Below are 25,196 nucleotides of genomic sequence, written 5' to 3'. Positions count from 1 at the left end.
TTCACATTACAACCCTTAAAATCACGCACAGTAAAAGAAGCTTCTGTCTCTATAAAAAGAGATGGTGGTGTCAGGGAAGAAAAAGAGGGTAAGAGCGCTTTTAATTTTTAGTCATGGATTTCAGTCCTACATTTGAGGTATCAAAATGTGTTTGTTTCCTAAACAAAACTACAGGAGAACTACATAAACCAACAAATAGATAAAAGTCTAATATGCATCTAAAACAGAACTACAGTAACCAAATGACAGCAAAAAGGCCTTCTCTATGTCTCTGCTGAAGCAGTCAAACTTAATGGAGATGTGTGTCTCCAGTTCACACCAAACTTTTTAATTTATAGCTGGTACACCTACGCATGGCCTCCAGTGTATGGAATTAGACCAGCTCCTGAAATTCTCCAGGAAGTACAGCTACAGTAGTCCTAGCACTGATTTAGGCACACACGATTCAGCACCAGAGCATTGCTGGCATTTATGCAACTCTGTCACTTATAAATGCTTTAAATTTACTGTCAGAACATCAAGATCCCAGCCATTCCCACATTCTTATTGCTTGTGATCACCTAATATAAGTAACAGCAGGTTTTAGTCTTTTTGCTTGTTTTCTTAGAGGTCTGTACAGCACTTTATAACTAGTCCTATACTTGTTCTCCCTATAGCATCTTCTTCTCTTTAAAATCACCACAGTGCTGTTTTATAATGAGAAGTTGCTTTTTGGACGCATATCTTTGTCCATCCACTAAGATGACAAAGTTAAACAACAAAAAGCGAAACATCACAGGAAATCTCTTTTGCTTTCAACAGATCCCAACACAGCACTATTAACTCCACAATCTGGCTCCAACTCTGTAAAAATTTTACACTACACCTAGACCAAAACCAGACCCTCCTCGAGACTTCCAGATGCAAGTCAGCCTGTCCACACCCAACAAATTGCAGGACCTGGGCCTGTCACCATATCAGCATAAATTAGGGCTTGTCAAACAGGTAGGACATAGCAACATAAGTTATTTTATTGAACGCAAAGGTAACTGTTTCCTCATGGCGAAAAAAATAATAGTAAAAATAACAAGCATGACATTTCCCCCCTTTATTTTGGGAGGCTCTCAGTTTTTCATTCTTTAGTTTTCCAAGCTAACTTCACAGGAGACGGATACTAACGTGACAGAAAAAACAGCTTAAAAGCGGAGCCCTGTCATGCAGGGACAGCAGTGTGTGCAGCCTCAGCCCTCCCCTGCCCCCGCCCGCACCTGCGGCGGCCGCGCCGGGGGACACCGCTCCGACCCCTGCGCCGGGCCACCTCCCGCCCGCCCTTATGGCAAACTCGGCTGGGAAAATAAACAAGTCCAACAAAAGGAAGGAGAGCGAGCGCAGAGGGGAAGGAGCCCGGCCCCGGGACGCGGCGGCCGGGGAGGGTTGGGGTCGGGTCGGGTGGCAGCGCCGGTTGCCCGGGCACCATCTTGGGGGCTGCCGGGGGGCGAGGACGCGGCCCCGCAGCGCCGCCGGGGGCCGGCCCGGCGCTTTACCTGCTCTGCCAGCCCTGCAGGAGGTTGGTGTATTTGCTGAGCGTCCCTTCCAGCACCGGCTCCCGCCGCCTGCCGCCGCCGGGCGCCTGCGCGCCCCCCGGGCTGGCCGCCGCCGAGCCGGGGCTGCTGCTGCCGCCGCCCCCGCCTCCATCCAGCCTGCCCGCGGCCGCCGCCCGGCCCGGGAGCCCGCGGCTGGCGGAGGAGGACGAGGGGGACGAGCCCGCCGACGTGGGGCGGCTGCTGCTGCGGCTGCTGCTGTTGCTGCCGCCGCCTTCGCCCGCCGCTTTCTCCATGGAGCCCCGCGGCGGAGGCTGCCCGTCCGCTCCGGCCCCGGCTGCCGCCCGTGCCCGGCAAAACCCTGACTCACAGGCGGCGCGGAGAGGGGCGGCGCCCGGGGGAGAAGGGGCTGGGCCGCGGCGGGCGAGTGAACCGCCGCGCCGCCTCCTCCTCGCCAGGCGTTGCGGGGAGCTGGGCGGCGGTCCGTGCCCCGAGGTTCCGCGGGGTCCCGCCCGCCGCCCCCCCGGGCGCCCCGCCCGCCCGAGCCAGGGGCAGGGCGCTGCTGCGGCGGGGGCCGCGCAGGGGCGGGGGAGGCACACACACACGCGGAGGCACAGGGCGAACGGGGAGAGGCACAGCACGCACACGGACTGCATGGTGCCCGCGGCCGGCACACACACGCACACGCCGTGCGACACGGGGAGCGACCCCGAAGGACACGGTGGCCGGGTGCGGAGCGGGCGCCCAGACCCACGCGTGTGGCGGGGGCAGAGCGCACACCGAGACCGCCTCCGGCCCCGGCGGCCGCACCGCGCCCCCCGTGACGCGCCCGCCACATGACAGGCACTCACCCGAGCAGCGGCGGGATGTGCGCCGCGACAGCGGCGGACAGCGGGCTGCCCAAGCCACAGAGCGCGGGGCTGACGCTTGCACAAGCCGTGCCCCGTCACCACCGAGGAGGTGACTGTCCGTCGTACGGTACACCGGCAGCACAGTCGTGCCCGCACTCGTGAGCTGCGTGGTGTGCCCAACACTCAGGAAGACAATATTGTTGCTCAACCCACAGCACGTAGTGTGTATCAACATACCACATGAGTCATGTCATTCATCCAGACTTTACAAAAATATACTACAAGTCCACACCTCCTGAAGGGAGAGGATGTAACCTCAAGATCACCATAACAAGCTAAGCAGATCCTATACAGTCAGCCCAGACCCACGAATCACTTTTGTGGCCATCCTTGCTGTCTTAGATAAGTGCCTCAGTTATGTTACAATGTGTATCTTCCCAGCAAACCAGAGATGTAACTATTCTTCTTGTCATTTTATAATTGTTGACCTGAAAGGCAGAGGAGACTCAAGAGCGCTTGAAAAGTATAAACTGAGCCTTTGTATAAAAAGTATAAACTGAGCTTTTGTGCTTTAACCCTGTGAAAACTTTTAACAATCCTTTGTACTAGAGATATTTTGACTGTAGAGTATCACAAGTGCCTTCAGCTCTGCACCTCAGAAGATACTCAAACTATCCAAATCCACACACAGTTAGATATGTACATTCCCCATATAAATCAGCACAGAGAGGAGGGATCCTAACTTAGATTCTTCCAGTTTTGTCTCTGGAAAATCCTACCATATGTGTTGTGGTTGGGTAGCTGAAATGTTGGGCAACCTGATCCTCAATTTTGGGTGGTTAAACTTCTCATGTTGTAGTTAAATACTAAGGCACTGCAGTCTGGAAACTTGAATTTTAATACTTCACGGGCTGGACATATAACACTCAACTCTTGCAGAACAGACTAAGATTAAGAACTTAATTATTTTAAAAGATAAAATATTTTAGAGTAACTATTTTTCCGCATCTGTTAGTTGAGATGTTCCTGTAAAATTCCCAAATCATTGTTCACTATGGAAAGAAACTCCATTACCACGACATGAAAATCCTCATTCTTAGGCTCAACTCTACTTTTGATGACCACAGTTTTCAGGAAACATTTAAATGGACAAGGAATGCTCCTTTGGGAAGTTGAGATCTGACTTGGTGGAGATAAGGATGAGACCCCTTAATTTGTCTTCATAATGTTACAATGACAGGCCAAAATTGTGGAACAATGTTTTAACAAACTGTGTCACCACATGAGCCACTTCGAAACATTTCATGTGCATGTTCTACATTATAGGTAATGAATGTAATATTTTCTGCCTTCCACAGAATACATTGGAACATAATTCTTCAGAAATTCATCAGGAAAGAAAGTGACCTTACACAAGAACAGAGAAGCTTCTCTGTACATTTCTGTACAATAAAACTCATGGTGCACTTATCAGGAAGTCTCTGAAATAAAAGGGGTAACAGGCTGTAAGTATATAATGACCCCAGAGAGTTCTGCCAAATCATAAAACATGCTTCACTGCTCTAGAAGGATTGCTGGGATGTGGTAACATAAGAAGTCCTCTTGTAGATTATAAACTAGTTAGTAGATGGGAAACGACGCACAGGAATAAATGGGCAATTCTCAAATAGAGGGAAACCACTATGAGTTGGGTTCTGTGTTGTTCAGTATCTTAAATCAGAATCTCTTCATTTGCTTCTAGTTAAAACTAGAATCAAATGTGAAAAAATAGCAGAAGGATATCACTGTAGTAACTAAATCACTGATAAAATGGCACCTGAAATGTAATCTTGTCAAAAGCCAAAGTAAAGCACATGGTGAGAAAATAACTTGTACTATACAGGCATGATGATCTATAAATTAGCAATAGCCTCTCAAGCAAGAGATGTTGGAGACATTTTAAATAGTCCTGTGAAAAATCCATCTCAGTCAGTGTTCAAGGGTAATCAAACAAACAGCTGTGATAAGCTCATTAGGAAAAACAGAAATAACAGCTTGCTGCTATATAAATCCATAGTACAGGCAGTATCTATACAACCCTGCAAATATAATATTCTTTCAAAAAGGACAGAGTAGAAAGAGAAAAGTGTAAATCCCATCTTTTATATGAAGAGAGCTCACTGAGCAGGGTTTTCAGCTGAAAAATAAACAACCAATGTATAAAATAATATTCAGGTTAATAGGAGTTATTCTTCACTGTTTCTCATTAAACAAGATCTATGGGGCAACTGGTTTAAAACAAGCACAAGAAACTACTTTCTCACATGATTTACACTCACAAAACTCATTCTTATGGAGATGGGTTTGGATGCTAAATATCTAGAAGAATTAAAAAAGTAATCTTTTCTTGAAGAAGTAATCTGTTCTTGAAGAAGCTTTAAACAAGGTTGAGCAAAATATTTTGGGTGTATTTGAAGTTCAGAAAGGCTCTAAACTTCTGACTCCTCAAAGACTGTTTTTACATTATTGATTAATTAATCCCTCCCCCATTCTTAGTCTTTCTCTAAACACCTACTTGTGGAAGGATTTAAGTGCTGGACTAGAAAGACCTTTGGCTTAACCTATTGTATAGCTTTTCATGTACTAAGGATTCTTCATTCTTCATCAACCAGTGTGGTTGAGTCAAACATTGACACAGCTTGCTACTTTTATATTGTCTTAAAGCAAAAGAATGTGTCATTCTTCTCGTCCCCTTTCCCTTCCTAATTTGTACATACTGCAGCCTAGCAGAGCTGGACAACCTTTCATAGCAATCTTGATATGAGCGAGCTCCTAACCTCATTTGCTTTAAGTTATTAATGGTCTTTAAAATGACTGAACCTGTATTTATTTTACTAGCTGGTTTGTCCCAGTAGAGCTAGAGTTGAGGGTAATACCCACTGACTTAGTCTGATGCAATACCACATGATGTATGCCTTGTTACAAGTATTCTTAATTACCTATTTATTAATGCAACCTGCATGATGAAGGTTCACACTGTTTCCAAGGTAACACAGCTGCTATGTTACAGTCCTCCTTTAGAACGTTACTTTCACTCTCTGACCAAACCAAAATTTTGCTTCTTTTATTAAGAATCAAAAAGAATCAAAATAACTCATTATTTATCCCACCTTTTAGAAAGCAAAACATCCGGTAAGAAAACAAATTCAGTACTCTTTGTTCTTATCAGGAAACAGAGATCTTTCTCTGTCCTTTGCTAAACTACAGTTTTAGCTTCTAGAACAAGGTCAGCTCATAATCCATTTGCTAACTTATGTTTTCTAGACACGTTGATTTGGGTTTCTCTACCATTTTAACACTCTCCTAGTAAACAGTTTTCTCAAAATACTTTCCCATTTCTTTTTATCTCCTTCCACCACCAGATTTCCACACAACTTCCCACCATCACAATTGTATGGAGGAATTTAGCTATATGGACTACAGAAACAATTTCTGCCCAGCCTACATTCAAGTATTGAACATATTCCATGGAAATGCCCCAAGGCTTGCTCAGCTGTACCATCTCTTCTTTCTTGCACTACAAAGTCCTTCTGAGACACTGCTTAATTTCACATGAGCTTTGGATATAAGTCCATCTGTCACTAAACTCTAGGCAATATTTATGGCAAAAACATACCACTGTGCACTTTTTTCCCTGCTGTCTATAGGCGTCAGCACCAGAATGACATTATCCCTGAAGTTCATCTCATGCCATGGTAAAACCTGCACCTGCCTACGGCCACTAAGGCTTCCCAATTGACCATAGCAACTAGAAGGGAGTGAATGTAGCAGGTGGAACAGTGTGCACCAGCATGTTCTTCAGTCCTTCCTTAGATTCAGTGTCATAGGTTCCTGGGTTTTAAGGTTTAAAAGAAGCAGTGACTCTCTAAGCAGACCTTTTAAATAACACAGTACAACAATTGGAATATTCTCGCTTATATAATTGTTTTGCTTAGAATTAACCAGCACATCAACCAGGAGTAGCAGGCTTCTCACCCAATGATTTTGAGAACACAGAGAAACAGCCACTAACTCTGCAGTCTGCCAGCTTTAGCTTTAGCTCTGCCAAGCCAGTATCCATCTTATCCTCCCTCCATGGTGCATGTAAGCCTGCAATGTATACCAAAGATGCTACTTTGCCACACTTCATCCTGTTGTCAGCAGCTTCTCATCCACCAGCATAACCACCCACCTAAACCTCACTCAGCTCAAAGCTGGTGACAAGGGAAACAGCCAAGAGAGATGGCCTATGGCAAAGAGCACCCAACCCACCTTCACTGCCAGGGACATTGAGCCTAGGAGACAGGCTTGCCTGCAGGTTAATATACTCAACCACAAGGCATTGCATGTAGGCTGAGGCTTCTGCTGTCACAGCTAGACTCTCACAGCTTGTTTACTCAGCTACAGTGCACTGCTCTGTAATTTGCAGGTTAGACCAGTTGAAACAAAACTTGACCAAAATGGCTGTTTCTCTGGAATACAAACTTTGGGATGGTTAGCTGGAGAAAATGCAAGTTTATATTACGCATGTTATGTATATATTTGCATTGGATGTCATTAAATGTGCATGAGGAAGTGATGTGTATGACAACCATGACGAAAGGCATTTTCTGCATGGTTAGAATCAACCCTTTGAACTGCAATGGGGAACAAATAGGAAGCCAGTACATAAAGATACTAAGTGAGCATAAAAAACTAAGTGAGCACAAATATCAGTTACACTATATATTGTGTATTTTAGCTAGTGAGAACAGCTTTATTCTGTGCCAGCTCATCTTTGAACAGCTTTTATAGGCAGTCACAAATACAGTTCTTCAAAATAAATTCATTCAAACGCTGAGGCCAGAAGAAAACACTGCACAACCAGCTGGATAACAGAAACTCTTTTTTGGTTTGATGTTGGATTACAGATAAATGTTGATATACTAAATCTTAACAATCTGCAGGCATTTTTACTGCCCATTTTTCTAGCTCTGTGATTAAACATTTAGGGATTTGAAAAGTATACTAGCCCACTAAAGGTCAAATTCAGATCCAAGACCAAACTGAGGGTACTTTGTTGCTCTCATATCTCAAACCGGTCCTAAAGCTCTCTTTTATCCCACTTTTTTTGAGAGCTGAGTGGCTCCAATGGAATCTGCCATATTTCAATTTTATTATTTGTAAGGCATGAGGCCATATATCAATGTAATATCACCCAGCTTTCTAAATGAGATATCTATGCACCTGTAATCTTATGCATAAACTGCAAAACCATTTGCACATCCAAAAAGTATTGCTAAAGAGCATTTATGCTCAGAGTGTATATTTATTGATAAAATAATGCTAGTTTATGACACTTGGGTTCTGGTCTCACACTTCACCGACAGCAATTTTTGTAGTTGTTTGATATCAGCAGATATCTTACAGATTAAAACCAAGTCTCATTCAAATTGGACTGGTCTTTAAGCCCATTACCTACAGCAGAGCTCTATTTCGCTCACATCATCTTTAAAACTACTCTTTAGGTGATGTAAGAATCCACCACACAATAGGATGACAGTTTAAAAAAAAAAAAGGAAAGAGCTATGCACTAGAAATCAAAAGCCAAACACAAACATTTAAGATTTTTTGGCACTGAGAAAAGGAGGAAAAGTTCAGTCAATAAAATTTTCCAACAACTACTTATGCAGAAACTACTTTTGATTACTAATTTCAGTCTCCATTCTGCAAGCAGATTCATCTTCAGAAACCTAATTAAAACAAATGCAAGTTTCTAATGCAACATAACTGCCTCCTTTTTTACTCACAAATCTGCATTAAGAACACTCATTTATTTCAATATGTGGGATTAAAATATATATAGACATGACAAATGACAGAGTCTGTTTGAAACACTTCCTGAAGCTGCAGAACCTCATATTAAACCATGCATAATGTTCATTGCATTTTTCTGGCAATATTTTGGAAGCTGTGCATACTTATATAGATTTCCTCGTTCTTTATGAGTACTGTAAATACACCAAAAAAGTAAGACCTTTAGAGCAAGTCATGACACCTATATTTTAACTGCTTTTTACTATCAAAATAAATCTCATGTAAATTCAATAAACTACTGAAATGTATTTTACCACTCAGTTCTAAATTTTAGCTCCTACCAATAAAAACCAGTCAATAAGCACATAAAAGGGAGTAAAAGGCAGTAAAGCTTAGAGTTTTGTTACAGTTTGGGGGTTTATAGTTTTGGGGGTCATACTTTAATTAATTATAGAATATGTGAGGTGTGTAATTATCCCAAGCTGTGGGTGACACCTTTTTTTGCCAGAGTTCACCACAGAGTGATTTTAAGTTTGGCTGATAACAGACACATTATAATAGCTTGTGAAAAACACACGAACTAAAATTTTCTTACGTACTATAATAACTAAGATTAGCTTTAAAAAACCCAAACAAAACAAAACAAAAAAGGGATGTGCTGCCTATTGCCCACCTCATGCAAATGTGGTCTGCAGGTTTAAAGTTGATATAACAGATAGGCCACATTATGTTCAACAGGATCCCACAGCATACACTGTTATCTTCCCTGATTCTAAAGAACAGTATAAACTGGGGTTTATAAAAGCCTGACAAGATCATTTATCCAATCATCTTCTGGTTTCTGGACAGAAAAAGGCATATTTTTTTCTCCCTCTTCTCTGGTGAATTTGTTTGTAATGCTTACTCTCTCATATCATACTCAGCCTTGACAGAAGTATCCAGTGGAGATAACCTCAAATATGCAAAGAGCTAAATTATGATTCTGTCCCTCTGGTTTGATCTTTGACTTTTGAGAGCCTGTTCTGAAAAATAGAATGTGCATTCATACATGGCTTGATATGATATTTGCTATTATTTCAAAGGTAGAAACAAATGCTAAATTTTTAGAATAACCATAGTAAAAGTTCAGGAAGGAGTTTAACTTTTCTTGACCTTGGCCTTTTCCATAGAGGATGCCCGGAACAGGCACTCCTTAGCTGCTGTTCCACAGATGCAGACATTCTAAATTCTGAGCTCTGCCAGCTTCAATCAGTCATAAACTTCTCCCTACAATACTGTGTTACAGCCAAAAAATAGGGCTATACTTTCAGAAAATGAGGTAGCATTAAAGCTATGAAAGTTGATAAAACAGATTCCAACCTGAAATGACAATGAGAGGAAGAATCTAAGAGTTCGCATATGCAGACAATTTTCTTCCTACTTTATAAGCTATACAGGAGGCTGGAGAAATTTGTTTTATTTTTCTGACATTCCATTTATATGAAATGAAGGACAAATATTTAATCTTAATATGCTGTTGGGGAAAAATAGGAAACAATTCTGGGGGACCTTGAAATCCTGATCAGGAGAGGTCAACCCCTGACTGAGATGACAGGCATTGGATCTCTAAAATCCTCTCACAAATATTTGAAACTGTCATCAAAAATGAAAATTTTAAGAAGCAATATAACAAAGCTTTGAATGGTCTCAATAAAAACTTTCCCGGTCCAAATATGTTCTCCATAGACTTTTCAATTCAAAATGCTTAATGAAAAACAAGTAGAAAGGATCTGGGGTTTTAGTATAAATATCAAATGGAACAGAAAAGGTCTTCAAAAGATCATGTACTGCTTTTTTTTTTATAGAAAACTTCTTGAACAAAATCATCATCTAAAAGCTATAAATAAGCTCCTACACAGCATGTGCTTCATAAACTAGAATAGGATCGTATTATGGGAAAACACAGCCCATACTAATTTAATCTGTTCCCAGATTCCTTCATGTCAGAAATAAAATTCGTACTGCTTTTTGTAGAGAAGGGCCTAGAATTGTATTACTGACTGAGAAAAATGGGGTTTACGGGCAGAAACAAAGACAAGAATCAGTCAGTTGGAAAGAGGTTTAGATATTCACGGATTTTTGCTAACAGCACTGAGGTCTGCCACACCACATTCAGAGCACCAGCAATGTCTTTGGCAGTTGCTATGGCCTTATTTTTGCCAGCAAGTTCTGTTCTAACCAAGTTTAGACAACACTTCTGATAGCAACAAAAGCGGCTGGTCTGCTTTAGAAATCCCAGTGGAGATGGAGCTGCTCCAGTGTCAGCCTAAGAGTGTCATGGGGAGTTTGCCAAAAAAGGCTAGGTTAGATGAAGTCTTCAGAGGCTACACACAAACCAAATGTGTCAAAATCCTGGCACTTAACTGCCTGGAAGTTTATAAGCCAGGGAGAAAGAGAAGAGAAGTCTCCTAACATAACCACAGCATTTTCTCACTTTCATAGAGTTTCAGAAGGAAAACTGATGTTGTTTGATGATGCAGTGCACCAGAAATAAGTCAGAGGCCATCACCCAAAGGCAAGTGTTTCAGGGTAATTTGAATCTTAGGAAAATATTACAAAGGGAAACATATGTAAGCAAGCTAACCCAAGACATCACACAAGAAAGAGAAGGTTTTAAGAAAGAAAAAGCATATTCTCTGCATGAAAGTAAACTGATGAGCTGATGGCACAGGTTTTAAGATTATTTTCCTTTAGTTTAGTAGTTTTGAAGAAAAATACCACTCCTATTTTTTTTCACAAACACAAATTTTACGCATAACGATTCTGACACATTCCTTGTACTCAAGTTACTTTTCTTCACAGAGGATAGGAAGAACGTTTGTGCATTCAGAGGTACTATGGCCTTATTAACTAATACATATAGGAAAAAAATCTATGAAATAATTTCTTTCCACTTTCTTTTTTCCTAACATATCCCTAACATAAAACAAGCATAACTCTATGAAGTTGATTAAATGTAGTGTGTGTTCTTCAGGCTTGACTCTTGATAAAAGAAAAAAAATAAAAGTGAAGGAAAGGTAGGAAAATACTCTTGTATCAGCCTCTTTCTCAGGAAAATTCTTCACTTTAGTTCAAGTCAAAGGTTACCAGCCTCTTATTTGGCCAAGAGCAGTTTGCTTCAACCAAGACTGGGGCAATAGAAATAAACAGTGTAAGTTTACAGAAAAGGGATGAATCTCCATTTTTAACATAGAACCAAGGCAGTACATTTTTCATTTACAATCTGTAACACAATACAATTAATGTTTCTCCCTAGAAATAAAATAGAATAAAGTTCTATTTTTCTCTGCCCTTAGCTACCCAGGAATACACTCATGGAAGGACTGACCAGGAAGCACAGAGCTTCCTGCTTCACTGGTTACTGAATTTCCTGTGCATTCCCTTTACTGTTAGTGGCACCCTTTGGGAAGAGCTGGGCCTCTGAAAAAATTGTGCTACATAATGTAGAAGATAAAGAAATTCAAACCCAACTAGAATCGAAGTACGTAACGTAATTGATCTCTGCTATGCATCCTGTTTGCCAGAGTCTACCTAATGTCATCTAGCATCAGAAATAAAATCAAAATACATATTTTAAAGGTTTAATCCCAGCTCTTACTCTTCAGAAATCCAGTAGACAATGGCAAACACTGTTATATAGTTTACAAAAAAGCAATAGGTATCGTTGAAAGTAAAAATGACATTGAGAAGGTCACCTTTTTACAGTGGCTGGTGCTGAAATACACAGTATATTTAGGCACCTCTTGTTAATACAGATCAAAAGAGGCAGTGAAACTGCAGCATAGAAGTGTAAGAAGTAAAATTGTGGTTTTATCTATGGTCCAAGGTACATTAGATTATCTGTGACTGAATGAGAATGGGAAAATCAAATTTGTTTTCTCATGAAGGAAAAGAATATTGAAATGCAGGGCACAACTAAAAAGCTTCAGAAAGGGCTTAAAAGACTGGCAGGTTTAGAATTAAATCTGGGCACATTATTTCGACCTAGCTCAAGATCTGCTCAGTCCAGAGCAAGGCTTCTAGCAGATGGATGGCAATCTAACTCAGCAGACATGACTGAAAATTCAAAATGTCAGTAAAAAGGACAGCTCGGGGATGAAGCTCAACTCCGCAGGGAACTAAGGAATATGCTTACAAAGCTCAAAATCAAAGTCAAGCAAAATGCCACATGAAGCCTTGCATTCTGTGATAGCCAGCACAATCTAGGAAAACATGTCATAAAATGCATGTAGGAAGAAGCAAAACATCTAATACATTTTGTCATTTAGCAAGGGTGTGCCAGCAGAGCACATAGCATCAAAAAGGAGACAATGAGGGCCTCATTAAATCTAATTAATTCCTCACAGGAGTTCTACCAGGAGATTAATGGACTGCCAGCTAGAAAGCAAATGGGAAATATATTGCTTTGTGCACCAGTGTCCAGCTTAAAACCAATGTATTGCCAGAACTGCAGAGATTCTAATAAAAAGCCACTAATCATAGAAGTTAAGCAATAGGACCTAGACCTCACAGTGGTTAGCTCTCCCCACAGACATAATACATTAATTAGGTTATATTTCTATAAATTATAACAGCATCAAAGAAAAGAAAAGCCCCAACCAAAAAGCCCCTTTTGGATTTAAAGTAATTCATATCCTTGGTCTTACTAAGGAGGCCATGCTCAGATGCAAAAGGGAAAGCAAAATAATTCAGATTATTATGAAGATATCTTCCTGGATAAGTATAAAAGTCTTCACAGAATATTGAAAAGAGCTGGAAAAGGTCAAGAGCTTCAGATTTCATGCCTCCAGAAAAGTTCCCTTTGACCTACCACAGCATAAGAAGAGAGCCTGAATGCATTATTTTGGGAGCCACAGAGCAATCAGAAGAAGCAAAAAAGCAAAAACATTTCAGCATCATTGAAAAAAATATTCCACTTAGGCATGGATTCCAAAGAATTCAGCAAATATTTTAAAAAGAAACATGTTCCATTTCCTCAAAAGGGAAGGACACTCAGGGAATGTGGCTAATGCCAAGGATTTTTCTTCACTGAATGCATTCTCAAAATTGCCTGTGTACATCTGCAATAGCTTACAAAGCTTATATATTTCACTCTTCCCTGTGATTAAAGGCTAAATATTTTTCTTTAATCCAATATTCTAATTAAATTTCCAAGGTTTAAAGGTGCAAGAAAATGCCCAGTTAATGTGGTAATTAATGACTAGAAAGCCAACTTTCCATTACATTATTGTTTGGACAGCTCACACAGTTCAGAAGTCTTCTAATTGTGTTACTGATGATAAATGTTGAATGGTCAAAGCTTGTGTGTGTTGTGCACATTTTACTGCCCTCAAGGTCAACACACTAAACAGTTTAAAACATTCAAATACTCTTGCAAACTTGAAAGTTAAACCATAAACTACTACTTTCACTGTTATTACAGCAGATTAATTAGTCATGCCATGGAGTTTATAGGTGCACAGACAAAAAACTGACAATGCATCATCTCTACTAGCAGCAAATATGAGGATCTGAATGTCCAAGAAAACTGATAACATTTCTTCTGAAAGGTGCAGCAAGTTATACAGCAGTTAAGAAAATAAATACAAATAACAAGAGGTTTCATTATCTCCTGAGTTAATCTGTTTTTCAATACAAATGTTTTCTACACCATTTTGTTATCCATTCTTATGTATTAGGTATAAACTAGCATATCAAAACAGAGGAGACAAGTTTGCAGAGATGAGGATAACTAAAGACTGGATGTTCACTTTGTGCTAATAATTGACAAGAATTTTCTTTTTTTAAACTAATGGATACAAATTAGGCTATCAAAAAGAGAGAAAGCCTGTCCTCTACATAAAATATATTCTTTTGAGACATTATTTTGTGGCACACTACTGATTCACAAAGTGGATTTATGTAAATGAAAATGGATTTATGTCTTATCTTCTCATGAAGATATCCACTGGTATTTACTGATATCTGGTGTTATCTATTGACATCTGTCTACTGATATTTACTGGGTTTATTTCCTATCAGTGGTGCCAAAACTCAGCCCTTCCTCACCCTATTTATTAATCAACACGATTGCATCTTAAAAGCCCATCCTTTATGCCTGCACAACCCTATCTGCAACAAATGAGTTGCATGAGCTTTGGCGATGAATACTTTGAGTTCTAGAACATTATTTTAAGTCTGAAAATCACATTAGTATACATAAACATTGCAAAAAATGAAGTTATGCCTCATAGAAAATAGATAGAAAATAGATTTCTATCCAAAATTAAAGAACAAACTGCCCAGGTGAGTGGCTGAGTCACCTTCCCTGGAGTTACATAAAAGGCATATAGATGTGGTGCTTAGGGGCATGGTTTAGTGATGGTCTTAGCAGCACTGAGTTAATGGTTGCACTCAATGATCTTAGAGGCCTTTTCCAGCCTAAATGATTCTATGCTTCTATTAAAATCAAAACTAGTGATGAAATTGTAAACATCACCATAGTTCATCATTATTTTTCCAAGCACTTGTAGATAATTTTTTTCTGTTGCTTCTCCTGCACCCAAGTAGCCAACTAAGGCATCACTCAGGAATTTGGAGTTCAGAGCTCTTTTGGAAATATCTCTGTTGAGCAGAGGGCTAAGTTGGCTGCTAAAACCTGTGAAGTGATCTATAAACTACAGATTTTTAGATTTTACATTTTGCTAATGAAGGATGTCTCAGTCTTTCTTAAGCATAAAAGTTGTAGACTCAAATTAAATCCAAAGTGGGATATTAATTCAACTCATTCATTAACTCATTAACTTTAAGAATCGCAATAAAAGGTGACATATTCGCTGGCTGTAAACTTCACTTTGTACCACATCTTGTTCAGAAACATTTCATCTAATGCCTCTTTTGTCTCTATCTCGTCTTTTGCTCTGTCAGTTTGCATACAAACTCTGTAATCCAATAAAGCCCTCAAATGTTTGAACTTCAGCTGCACGGGACAGGTTTATTGCCAGAAAACAGCAACTCCCTCTAGTGCCAAAGGCTCTTCCTCCCTTACAGCACACTAAATTAATCTCCTGTGAAAGTCATTCTTTGCTAATTAATGTTGTGATCTTGTTATAAAGAAGCATTCAAAAGTCTTTTTCCCGTTAGTGTGTTTCGTTCTATCTGCCGACACAAGTGTTAACAGGAACTAAAATTTAATAGAAACAAAAATAACTTCTGTGTTTGCAAATTAGGACACACTTGGACATTGATGATTTTTTTCTTGAAACACATGACGTTAAGCACACTGCAAAGCTTTGGTTTACATACTCAAGCCCTAAAACACTGGCACGGAAAAGCTGGCTCTCTGCCATCTTTGAAAACTGTTTCAGAACCCCATGGCTTTTACAATTTATGGAGAGTGTATGATATCCAAGCAAACAACCACATTGAAATCAGTCACAGTTACTCTGGATGCTAAATTTGTCCTAGGTGTTGATACTCAGCAGGTTAATATGCATGGAATCTACCACAGAATAACAAAGCAGAAAGTTGCAAGCCTTATGGGAGTTTGTATCCTCTGAAGATAAGATAAATAAAACTCCTATGCCCTTGAGTTACAAACTAGCTGCTGCAGATCAGTTCCACTCGGGGCATTCCATGCTGGCTTGGTGCGCTGATAAGCGGGTTTGCACGCTGCTGGTACTGTTAGACTGCACATACTGGATACAAGGGTTACAGGAGTTGTCACACTCAATGCAGACAAGCTTTGTGTACATTAGGATTGCACAGCTTGCTTTGTTTTCTGAGGCACAGCAATGGAACAGCATGAAACTAAGTGGTAAAGGCAAAAACCCAGCACAATGCTGGGAAGAAATAAGGTTGCACCTCATTAAAGGTGTCCTGCAGGGAAGCTGTCCTGCCTCCATCACAGAGGGGGGACAAGCCTGCAATGCTAGATCTGCCCTCCATCCTTTGCTAAGTGGCACGGGTGGAAAAGAATAGGAGATGGGGCTTAAAGGAAATATCTCACTAAAACTCCACTACAATAATCCAAAATTAAATCATGACCTGATGTCCAAAAATATGTGGGTTTAGACCTTTACAGGGTCACTTACTATGACCTACTATACAGAAAAAGATGAACACAGGAAACAAGCAGTTGCCCAGCTGTCTTTGGGTCAGAAGATAAGGTACAAGCTGTCCCTCCTGTAGTGTATGTGGTCACCACTTACAAAGTAGACAAGCACGGGCCAATGTGCTGTACAGATCAAGAATAGCAACATCTGTATCTGTATGCTGCAGTGTGGCAGAGTTCTGTACAGTGAATCAGCTAAAATAGCACTAAGTCAGCATTCAGAGCACTAGGATCTCTACAAAGCAAATAGAAGAGACGCAGACAGTGGAGCCATAAAATGACATGTCTATCCCAGTGCAGGTGCAACCTGGCTTTCTTACTCCTGCAGCCTATATTTTTTTTTTAACCCTGGGATCACTGACACCCTGTGAATTCCACGTAGTAGAACTACTGCAGACTCTTTGGCTTTACACAACAGATAGTCTACAACCTGGCATTCCTCAAACATCTTGGCATGGTAGTCAGCTCAAAGGCTCACAAACTCCTTTCTGCCATTAAAAAAACACCCATTGTGAGAAGGTTAACTGAGATTTAACCAAATAACCAGCCTGACTGCTCAGGTGGAGCCATGGGATAAGGTGATCCTCTTAAGTCTCCCAAGAATCTTTTAAGGCTATTGAAAATAGATTTCAATATCTATTAGGTATTTTGTGGCTAACAAAACACTGGCTGGTGTAGTTGCTGGAGTTTTTACATTTTACATGAATAGTTAGCAAGCTGCTTTTTACTAAATACTATATACAACAGTATAGATTTTGTTTATCCTACCTGATTTACTTTCAGTTTAATCTCACATAATCATAGTACAAGGGAATAAAAAGGTATTTTAATTTTCACTTCCAGCCTTAAATAGTTTTGCAATCAGGAATAATTTGCACTTTTTACCTTCCTTACATAAATGAGTCATGTACTCATTGTAACTTCATATGGCCCTAATGCCTAATCCTGCATAATTTTACTCAAATAAACTGTCTCTGTGGTTGCTTAAACAAATAAAGTCAGTTAGAAAGACAAATAAACTGCCTTTCTGTGCAGCTGATCATTGTCCTGTTGTTAGTCTCATTCCTCCTCTCAGCGATGCAGGATCAGCACAGGTGCATCCACAGAACAGTGAGGGCTGAGCTGAAATGCAGCTCCTGAGACAATGGGTGGCATGTGCATGGATGGAAATGTGCATCCTAGTCCCATCTGAGGCTTCCCACAGCTGTCTCCTGACCTAGCTGTTTGCAGAGCAGCCTGATTCAACATTACACAGCTGTGCCACACCACAGTTACCTGCCAACAGAGGCAGCCAAAGCCTGGGAGATGGGGAAGACGTTCCAGAGAAGGCTCATGGAAAATGATGGTTACAGATTGATCAAGATAACTAAAACCTGTGGGCCCACTGAGGGCCCTTACAGCAGCTGAAGGCTGTAAAGATGTTCTGTAAAGACCTTTCTAACTACTCATTTCCATTTAAAAATGGAGTACCCTTTTTATATTTTCTTCTCCTTGCTATATCAAATATTCACCAGTCCATGCACGCCGAGCCTGTAATTTTGCTTAAAATGAACCAAGTTACATTCCAATTTTAGTACTTTACATTGACTGTTTCATAGCGAATTCCTATTTTTTATTGTTGCACAGTGTTTACATGATGAAAAACACATTCCATTGTTCTCAGCTCAGTCTCTCTTGATAGACATGACAGTTCACTAATTTGCTCCAAAAACATGACAATGGTGTGTAACCAAATTTCAATGCAACAACAAAAAAAAAAAATACAATTTCACGTAGTCTATGTCAATAAAAGCTATTAAGCAGTAACAAACTAACTTTCAGAGACAGTTATTGAGAGCATCAGCTAAGCATATTATTGACTAGCAGGGACTGCTGGGCACAATTACTTCTAAAAAAATCAGTCAATACATCTTCCTACAATAACTTTATCTGAATGTTTTCTTCAGGCTACATAAGACTGAATATGTGCTATATCAAGAGAAATGAGGCCATACATCTATGACTCAACATTCCCTATGTTAATGGAAATGCCCTTACTGTCTCAATCCTTATTTTGGAAGTTCCAAACTTCACATGTTACTAAAAACTTGGGAAGAACTGGTACTGTCTTTTCAGAAACCTGGAAGTCTAGTTGCACACCAGTTAAAATTCATTCTAAATGTACTAATAGTCACTGGAGCATAGTAGAGAGAGATTCTAAGTGATCTGTCCTGATTCCAGATCACTGGGCAGCACATCAGATTCCATTACGGCTGACAGAACCGTGCACTTAGCTGTGCTTCCCATCTTGAGAATGTCACTGACATCCATGAACTTATGATTGCATGATTCAACTGACCAGTCAGACACTTTACATCTTGACCAGCTAGAAGCAGTTTCCACTTCAAGTCCAGATACCTCTTTACTCTCAGATCCTTCACAGTAATAATGTGCTGGTGCCAAGTGCCCCTCCAGAGCTGCCCTGAGTCAGAATGATGATAGGGCACAGCACTGTACTCAGCAATCCAAGAAACCAGTAGTAGTTAATCCTGACTACTGCTTGTTCGGAGCTTGCAAGCTAAGAACTCTCTTACATAAAAAAACTGGAGGCAGTGAATGTGCAGCAGATCTGCAGCCATCTGTGGCGTCACAGTCATAAACGTAGAAGTACAAAACTTCCACTCAAGTTAAAGCAGAGTTTTCCTATTTGCAGCATTCTATGGTTAATGATACACAAAGACAGATGAGAACAATTATACTACACGGACATTAGCCAGTGCTGTTTACCTAAAGAACCGGATTGTAATTAATTTGGTTTTTTTTCTTGCCTCAATAATCCCTTTGCAGACAATAGGGGAAAAAATGCCACAGGATTAAAACCTTTTTGACTAATAAAAGTGATAAACAGTAAATAATTTCAATTTACTCATCTTAAACCTCATTTATGCACTACATGTGCCTGATAATAGCTCTGTGCAGCTACAGGAACACAGTTCCGTGGATTGAGGCTGCACAGTAGTGGGAGGCTCATTTTAGAGTTTTGTAAGAAATCCTCTCATTGCACTATCTGGAAGGCAGAGAAACTACTGAGCAAGAGTTATCCATGAAGCAGAACCCAATGAGGAGAGCAAGACATAGCTGGAATAAGCACCAGAGTAGAGGCACTAGTTAATCTCTAGCAGCTGTAAGGGTCACATCAGAGATGCTGATCTATGCATTACAAATTTAAGGCTTTATTAAAGCTGACTGTTAAACAGCAGGGAACTAGACGTACATTCCTACACCATTTTCCTAGCTTCCCAAGACAAAGCTTGTTATTGTGTGCTTTGCTGAGGGAAGGTTAGAAAGAAAGCATTCTCTGCATGCCATTGAGTGGTTTAGTGAGAAAGGTGAGATGGCTAGTACAATTTCAAGAGGAATGGAAGGCAGAAAAGAAAAGAAAGGAATGATTTGAGGTAATCTGCACTTCAAAGAACAAGGAAAAAATCCACATCTTCAGAGCAAAACTTGCCTTTCTCTTTTGTTTTATAAGGAATAGACTTTAATGCTGTTTATATATAGTACAGAGCAATGACAAGCAAATTTTCTAAAAATAGCTCTCCACTGCCTAATGATTGTAGGCAAGAAACACTTTCCTGGCAGACACCTGTATTTGCAAAGATCATTTTTGTGTATTGCCCTCAGCCCACATAATTCTGTCTCCATTTTATATTTAGACTCTGTATTCCAGAATACAAATCTAATAGCACTAAATTGCTTAGTCGGATATTTGGCCTCTTACTATGGGCTGAGACAGTCGTTCAACAGTTTAAGTTTGAAAAACAGATAAACACAACTGATTCTCCTTTCTGATTCTCTGCATGGACAGCAGAAATGACAACTTCTGTATTAGGACAAGGTGGGGGAAGAAAGTGCAGAAAGGGGAATAGACAACTGAGGGAGGCTGACAATTGTCAGCCTTTTTATTAACACAAAATGTTTATCATGCTATGACCTTAACTGAGATGTTACACAGAAAATTTAATGGAGTAACCGGCAACGAATTACCTGAAAAAAGTTGTGCAGGACAAAACAGTACCAGTATAACATGCAAAATACAGACAGGTCTTTATGAAGCTGAAATCAGATATTTCTTTTCCAGATTTCTCCTTATTTTTTAAGCTTTATAATCTGTGCTTGACCTAGGTTCACAGCTTGATTAAAATTGTATTTATCTTGTAAGGTCTGACAAAATGCAATATGATAGAGCTGAAAACATTCTTTCTTCTTTGAGCATAGAGGTGTCATCTGTTTGGAAGACTGACTTATTTTGAAGGTGCTTGCATGAGGTAGGTAGTTCTCTAAATATAAAGCAATGTAAGAAAAAGCAAAATGGCTTTTTAACCCACAAACCACCTTTCTTTTCTCATTAGCTTTTTATCCTCAAAACTGCAGATTTGGCAGTCAAAATAGAACAGGACTGGAAAGAGAAACCTTTTAATAAAGTCGAGGAGACCTGACAAAATAAGCACAGATAAGAAGTGGGAAAACAGGTTATGTGAAGAAAGGATGAATAGGGAGTGGATGTGTAGGGGAGGGAAGGTAAAATGTTTGTGCTTCTTAGCATTTCTTGGCCTTCATCTACACTTCTTTTTGCAGGACTTCAAAGTTACCCGGCAGTCACTGAGAATAAAATCCCAAAAGCTAAAAGTCAAACCTAACTCCTCACCCTGTACATACACCTTCAAGAGTCAAAGACTGGGACTTTCTTAATTAAATTATTCAGTTATATCTATGTTTGTTTAATTTAGGCAGGAACCTCATCCTCAGGTCTGTATTTGAGATGCTTTAGAAATTGAGGTGCCTTAAGAAAGTATTAATTATTATATCTTAATCTGCTTGCCCTTGAGGTCACCTACTCAGAGAGGCTAAGCTATGCTGCCTAATCCATATCCATAGACAGGATTTCACAGTACTAAAGGAGTCACAGAATTTTATAAGTCCTATACTCTCGCAACAGCATGTACATAAAAGAAATTCCTAGAATAGCACCAGAATTTAGAAGGACTCAAAAAGTGTTTCAAGATGTTAACATGTTCTGGTGAAATAATTATCTAATTACATATAACTCAGATTCTTATATTTTGTGCTGAATACTAAGAATAAACTAAAAGAAAACTGCTATTTAATGCATTTAATTATATCCTAAGAAAACTTTTCTTTCTAATACACTCAACAAGAAAATCAACCGATTAAAGGGAAAATTTTCAAGTATGTAATCAGGACTCTTTTTCAGAAACTTGCAATTGAAGCTAAATATTTTATATTACTGTAGTTCTTCTGTATTTTGCACTTGCCAGATGTTTCTGCTTTGTACAGGACTCTTTGCAGTTGTAGATTAGCACTGATGTATCTTATTATCTCTGGGTACTGAGTTTTGAAAGGAGTTTGTCAGGTTTTGATAAATGCTTGGATCGTCAAGCAAATAGAGAACTCCCCAGAAAAAGAGGAACAGACATCCCAGCAATATCTAGAATAGTTAAAATAGATCAATACATTAAGCTGTAAGCACAGTGACTGCCTAGTCTAGAACATGCAAATAGAGACTATCAGAGCTTTATGCTGCCCTTTCAGGAGTTGTTTTTTTTTCTTCTTAATGATTGCTCAATCCACGCTCTCTTTTTCATCACCATGTGTGAAGTCAAATGAAGCACTGAAGAAAAGAAATAGATTTATGTCCATTGACACTGGAGCTACAAACCACTTAGATGCAGAGGAAAACTGGAAAACAAGAACAGTGATACCATTGTATATTACTTCCTCCCCCAAACAAAATGTATTTTTTATGTTAACAAACTTCCTTCGTTTTTTCTTTTTTTTTTTTTTTTTGTGTAATGGAATTATGGGTACCACACTAGCTGCTTTCTGACATGCACTAAATGAAGTTAATATTGACTTAGTATTTTGGGATGTTGACAGATCCAATGTGTCAGATTTTAGTGGTGGTTTAACAAACGCAGCTGCCTGCTTCACCTGTCAGAGGAGCTCCTACTGTTGCTATAGCAAGGCTGGCATAAGGGAACATGTGCTCCTGCTGCAGCTGCTTCCACACAAAGCCAGAATCCGAAGGCCTTAAAACCTATAACTCAGGCAAACAGCTGTTTGATTTATCTATTAGAACCCAGCTGTCTGTCACTTCTCTTTCGCTGGTTGCTCTACAAGGCTTAGGAGAATGGAATATGGATGTGGGTATCCATGACTTCAACTAATTGATTATACCTGGACTGTCACAGCTACACCATCAGGATGCAGTTTTTTATGAAAGATGCTGCCAGTCTGATTTCCGTGAGATTACCTTTCAGATTGCCTTTGCTCCTGACTCTTCTCATTATCAATTTAAAGTGAGATGTCAGACTCTGAACTCAAACCAATGACATGTAATTTCTTCTGCCAGCCTTGAGAAGAAGATTAAAATCTCCATCTGGGGTCAGTTTGGCCCACTAGGATAGGAGGGCAGTACCTTCTGTTAGTATAACTAGATTGCCTGAACACAGCTGTCTGAGTCTGCAGACAAGGCATAAAAGAAAATCTTGTATTCTTGCTAACATTAATGATCTGGTAGCACTTGTTTTAACAGTAGTTAAAGTTCTTTATTACCCTTTCTTCTCCATTGTCTGCAATGTTTTCTGTTTAAATGATTGGCCATTTCTTACTTCAGAAGCAGTTGAAATTAATCAGCCCTAAATTCATCAGACAGTTGGACTAGATGGTTGTAGTAGTTCCCTTCCAACTGAAATAGTCTATTTTACTTTATTCTATTCTGTAAAACTTAAAGTGGCACAGCAGATCTGCACAATGTACTTCTGCAATACATCTGAGGATTCTTCAAGATTAATATGTGTTTATATTCTGGCTTTTTTTCAAGTTTGTGTAAACTTGATCTAAGTAGAGTACGGTTTAGTTCATGGTGTAAATGTATGTTAAATTTCAGGTTACAGGCTGCCAGTGAGACAACAGCAATTCTACGAAAAATACGGAAGCACAAACACAGCCTCACAATATGCTGCAGACTGATACACCACAGCCTTCTAGACTGTTGAAGAACTGTCAGCTTTTTGAGAAAATCTATAGAAATTATAATTTGTCTGTATTTTTTAGTATTTTCATTAAGCCTAATAAAGACTTTAATCTTTCTGTCCAGACTCTCAAAATTATCCTGGAGTGCCCATATTCAGGATGTACATTTTGCATTATATTCAGTTCCCTATTTCATTAAGCATTTAGATTCCAGTCACTCACTACTCAATTTTATAGAACTATCCCCTCCTCAATCCCTCAAAACCTAGGCCAGATATTATCAACCGTGGTCTCTGAATGCCTAAAGCAAGCATAAGCAAAACACTTTCTCAGTGGGCGCAAACAATGAGATGAGGGCTTTCTCCACATTAAGAAGTGCTAGCAGTAGACATAAAGATACTAGTGCAAGCAGATTGGATTTTAGGCATGTTGGTTTTGGTTGTTGCTTTGGGGTTTTTTTCTCTTCTGTTATGATTTAATTTGATAGCAAACTGGTAGTGGAGTAAATGGAGTAAATGAAAACCATGCTTTTAAACTAAAAGGAAAACAGCAGGTAGCAATTCACACTGCTTCAGCAATGATAGCTCAAAAGGCAACAGAGCTGATCCAACTTCTCTTCTTTTATAGGCTCTAATTGAAAGAGCATTTCATTGACAGCTAGCCCCTAGCAAGTGATTTGGAAGAGGTACAAATGAAGAAATGTGCTGTAATGAAAAGCTCAAAAGGTCTGGATACATGGTTGACTTTAATAAAGAGAGGGGGACACTGTTCTGGTATAGGGACAAGAGCACTGCCATAGAATCATAGAATATGCTGAGTACAGGGACAAGAGCATTGTCACAGAATCATAGAATATGCTTACTGCGTCCCTGAGGAAGGGACCCACTAGGTCCAGCTCCTGGCCCTTCACAGAACAGCCCCAAAAATCACACCATGTGCTTTGTCCAAACGCTTCTTAAATTCTGGTCGGCTTGGTGCTGTGACCATTTCCCTAGGAAGCCTGTTCCAACACCCAATAACTCTCTGGGTGAAGTACCTCTTCCTAATACCCAACCTAAACCCCCACCCCAGCTTCCCACTGTTTCCTTGGGTCCTATCACTGGTCATCAGAGAAAAGAGATCAATACTTGCCCCTCTACTTGCCCTCCTCAGGAAGTTGCAGATCATGACGAGATTGGTCCTCAGTCTTTCCTTGATAATTTATTATTAAATACAGCTAAAAGAGTCAGTAGAAATACACACATATGAGGGAAAAGTTTATCACAGATGACTCATCTATCAGACCAACAACCCACCCACTTTTTTTCCCCCCGGAGAAGCATGTGGGATGGAGAACAATATGATTTTGGCTGAGGGCAAAGGAGTATTTGGAAACACTCCTATTTCTGTTTCTAAGATCCCTCCAGGCCTAACATGCTTTATTACCTGATACATCGGTTCCTCCACAGCTGGGAGCCTTCACAGACTTACTCCAATGCTACATAGCACTAGGAGAGAGCAAAATTTTTGCTGTTACATATAAGGCTGAAATGTATATTAGTTCAGCAGATAATGGTGTCAATAAGGATTCTTCTGCTGCACTTGGCAGTGGTGGAGCCACACCTCTGTGTCCAGTTCTGGACCCCTCAATTCAGGAAGGACACTGAGGCGCTGGAGTGTGTCCAGAGATGGGCAACAGAGCTGGTGAAGGGTCTGGGGCACGAGTCCTGTGAGGAGCAGCTGAGGGAGCTGGGAAAAGGAGGCTCAGAGGAGACTTTATCGATGACTAGAATTACCTGAAAGGAGGTTGTAGCCAGGTGGGGATCAGCCTCTTCTCTCAAGTAACAAGTGACACGACAAGAGGAC

At 40.1% G+C, this 25,196-nt stretch overlaps 1 protein-coding gene across 2 annotated transcripts in view; it reads right to left on the bottom strand.

Moving 5' to 3' along the window:
* OSBPL10 (oxysterol binding protein like 10) overlaps positions 1 to 1,848 on the bottom strand; it is a 112,430-nt gene extending 110,582 nt beyond the window's left edge. For both annotated transcript variants that reach the window (XM_084202709.1, XM_084202710.1), the window contains exon 1: positions 1,524 to 1,848. In XM_084202709.1, the coding sequence (XP_084058835.1) occupies positions 1,524 to 1,816 (293 nt within the window). In that variant the 5' untranslated portion in view covers positions 1,817 to 1,848. The remainder of the gene's footprint in view (positions 1 to 1,523) is intronic.
* Between the last annotated feature and the right edge of the window lie 23,348 nt (positions 1,849 to 25,196).

Source organism: Fringilla coelebs (assembly GCF_963513975.1).
Source record: "Fringilla coelebs genome assembly, chromosome: 1".
Classification (NCBI taxonomy): domain Eukaryota; kingdom Metazoa; phylum Chordata; class Aves; order Passeriformes; family Fringillidae; genus Fringilla; species Fringilla coelebs.
This window is presented reverse-complemented; position numbering and strand designations above follow the sequence as displayed.